Source organism: Pteropus alecto, unplaced genomic scaffold, assembly GCF_000325575.1.
Source record: "Pteropus alecto unplaced genomic scaffold, ASM32557v1 scaffold836, whole genome shotgun sequence".
Classification (NCBI taxonomy): Eukaryota; Metazoa; Chordata; class Mammalia; order Chiroptera; family Pteropodidae; genus Pteropus; species Pteropus alecto.
The window spans coordinates 2,518-4,265 of NW_006437753.1; the positions used below are offsets into that span (position 1 = coordinate 2,518).

Consider the following 1,748-nt stretch of genomic DNA (forward strand, 5'->3'; position numbering starts at 1 on the left):
CCTGGAGTTTGAGGGCTAGTTTCTCTCCTGGTTCAGAGCTTCTGTTCTCTTTGTGTTTGAAATTCTCCAGACTCTATGAGGAAACTATTTTAAGGCTTCCTGCTTTTCTAATTAAGGGCATTTTTTTGCCTGCAAGTATTCATTTGGAACTTCTGCCTGACTTGGCATCAGTCAGTTTTATTGGAACTGTGCTAGTGTTTGGCCAAATTCTTTTTGGAGCCAGGCTGTTTCCACTGAAACTGAAATGCTCAACAATTGACCCCAGAAAAGGAAAACCAATATGGAAATTTAGTAACTATTGGTTCAATAAATGTAGGCCACTGTAGTTTGGGCAGAATAGCACCCCATTCCCATGAGAAATTTTGAGATTTTCTCTCTGTACAACGCATCAAACCTTTGGCCACTGAAAAAATGGAAGCAATTCTGAACCTATATTGTGGGAGGGGGGGATATTAACAACGCTGCAAAAGAGCCTGCCTCACTTTTCTGGCTTGTCGCAAGGATAATCCAGGCACCATATTCACACTGCTGCTGAAAATTTTAGATTGCCTAGTGGACCATTTGAGGTTGGGTGAAGATATTTCATACAGCTTTCCCCACACCCTAACCCTGTCATGTGCTCCCTGTTGAAATTGTGAGCTATTGAACCTGCTGGAGAAGCATTTTTGATCCCAACTTTTCTTTTCATTCTGAGTAAAAGTTGAGGACAACCTCATTTAAAATTTGGATTTTGAAAGAAGTGTAACTAAAAACAGAGGAGAAAGTTATTTGCTGACATAAGACTATAAGAAACCTAACCTCTAAATCTCATATATCAAGGGTATTGTGCCAAATTAATGTCATCCACACATGGACATTGTTAACTGTTGTCAAAAATCACATTGGGAATAAAAACTTAAATAGCATGGCCTTCAAGTAAAAAATCCTATTTACATTTAAAGTAACACTGAATGCACCCTATAAAGTGCTTTCAGTACCTTGGCTTAAGAGTTCACTGATGAGATTCAAAGTTGCTACTAACATGTTTATAATCTTGAATGCCCAAAGAGTTCTCATTTTTGTGAAAAAAATTTTAAACCCACTGGTTTCATATATTTTTAAAATATATAAAAATACATGTATGTATGCATATATATGTACATATGTGTATGTGTGTGTATGTATGTGTGCATGTATGTATGTGTGTGTGTGTGTGTATGGGTGTATGTGTGTATATAAGTATGTGTATATATATTATTTGGGGTAACTAAATTTTGTACTACCTTGCTTAAAACAGAGACTTCTTTCTCTTCTGCCAGAATATCAGCTAGAGAAGCAAATCTTTGAAAAGACTGCTGCACTTTACTATATCCATAAAGGTTAAGCTGTCGAACGAAACTTTTCATACTTGTAGTTTCAAACACTCTGAAAGGGGCCTTTCTTTCTAGAACTTCTTTCTTAAAGAGTTCTTCATTAATCACTATACAAGTTCCATTCCCATCCCAGCAAATAGACTGAAATTGATCGCTTTCAACTATTTTCCAGAGTTTTCTGGGAAACGTCATAGATCGAAAATCATTATCTTCATCTGGTCCAGAGACAAAAAATGTGTGACAAGGTCTTCTTATCAAGGATCGTGCAGAAAAAGTCTGAAAAGCACTTTCTGTGGATACAGACCTCAAGTCCAAGGCCCCAGTCAATGTGTGATCACACAACGGAGATGTAATGGAGGATGCTGAACCAGTTGCTTCATCTTTAGAAGAATCACA

General features: G+C 37.2%; 1 protein-coding gene across 1 annotated transcript in view; it reads right to left on the minus strand.

The window, feature by feature from the left end:
- Positions 1-608: 608 nt before the first annotated feature.
- LOC102886176 (heat shock transcription factor, Y-linked-like) overlaps positions 609-1,748 on the minus strand; it is a gene marked incomplete at its 3' end in the record, with an annotated part of 1,786 nt that continues 646 nt past the window's right edge. Inside the window, 2 exon segments of the mRNA XM_015591762.1 lie at positions 609-745; positions 1,263-1,732. Coding sequence (XP_015447248.1) covers positions 609-745; positions 1,263-1,732 — 607 coding nt within the window.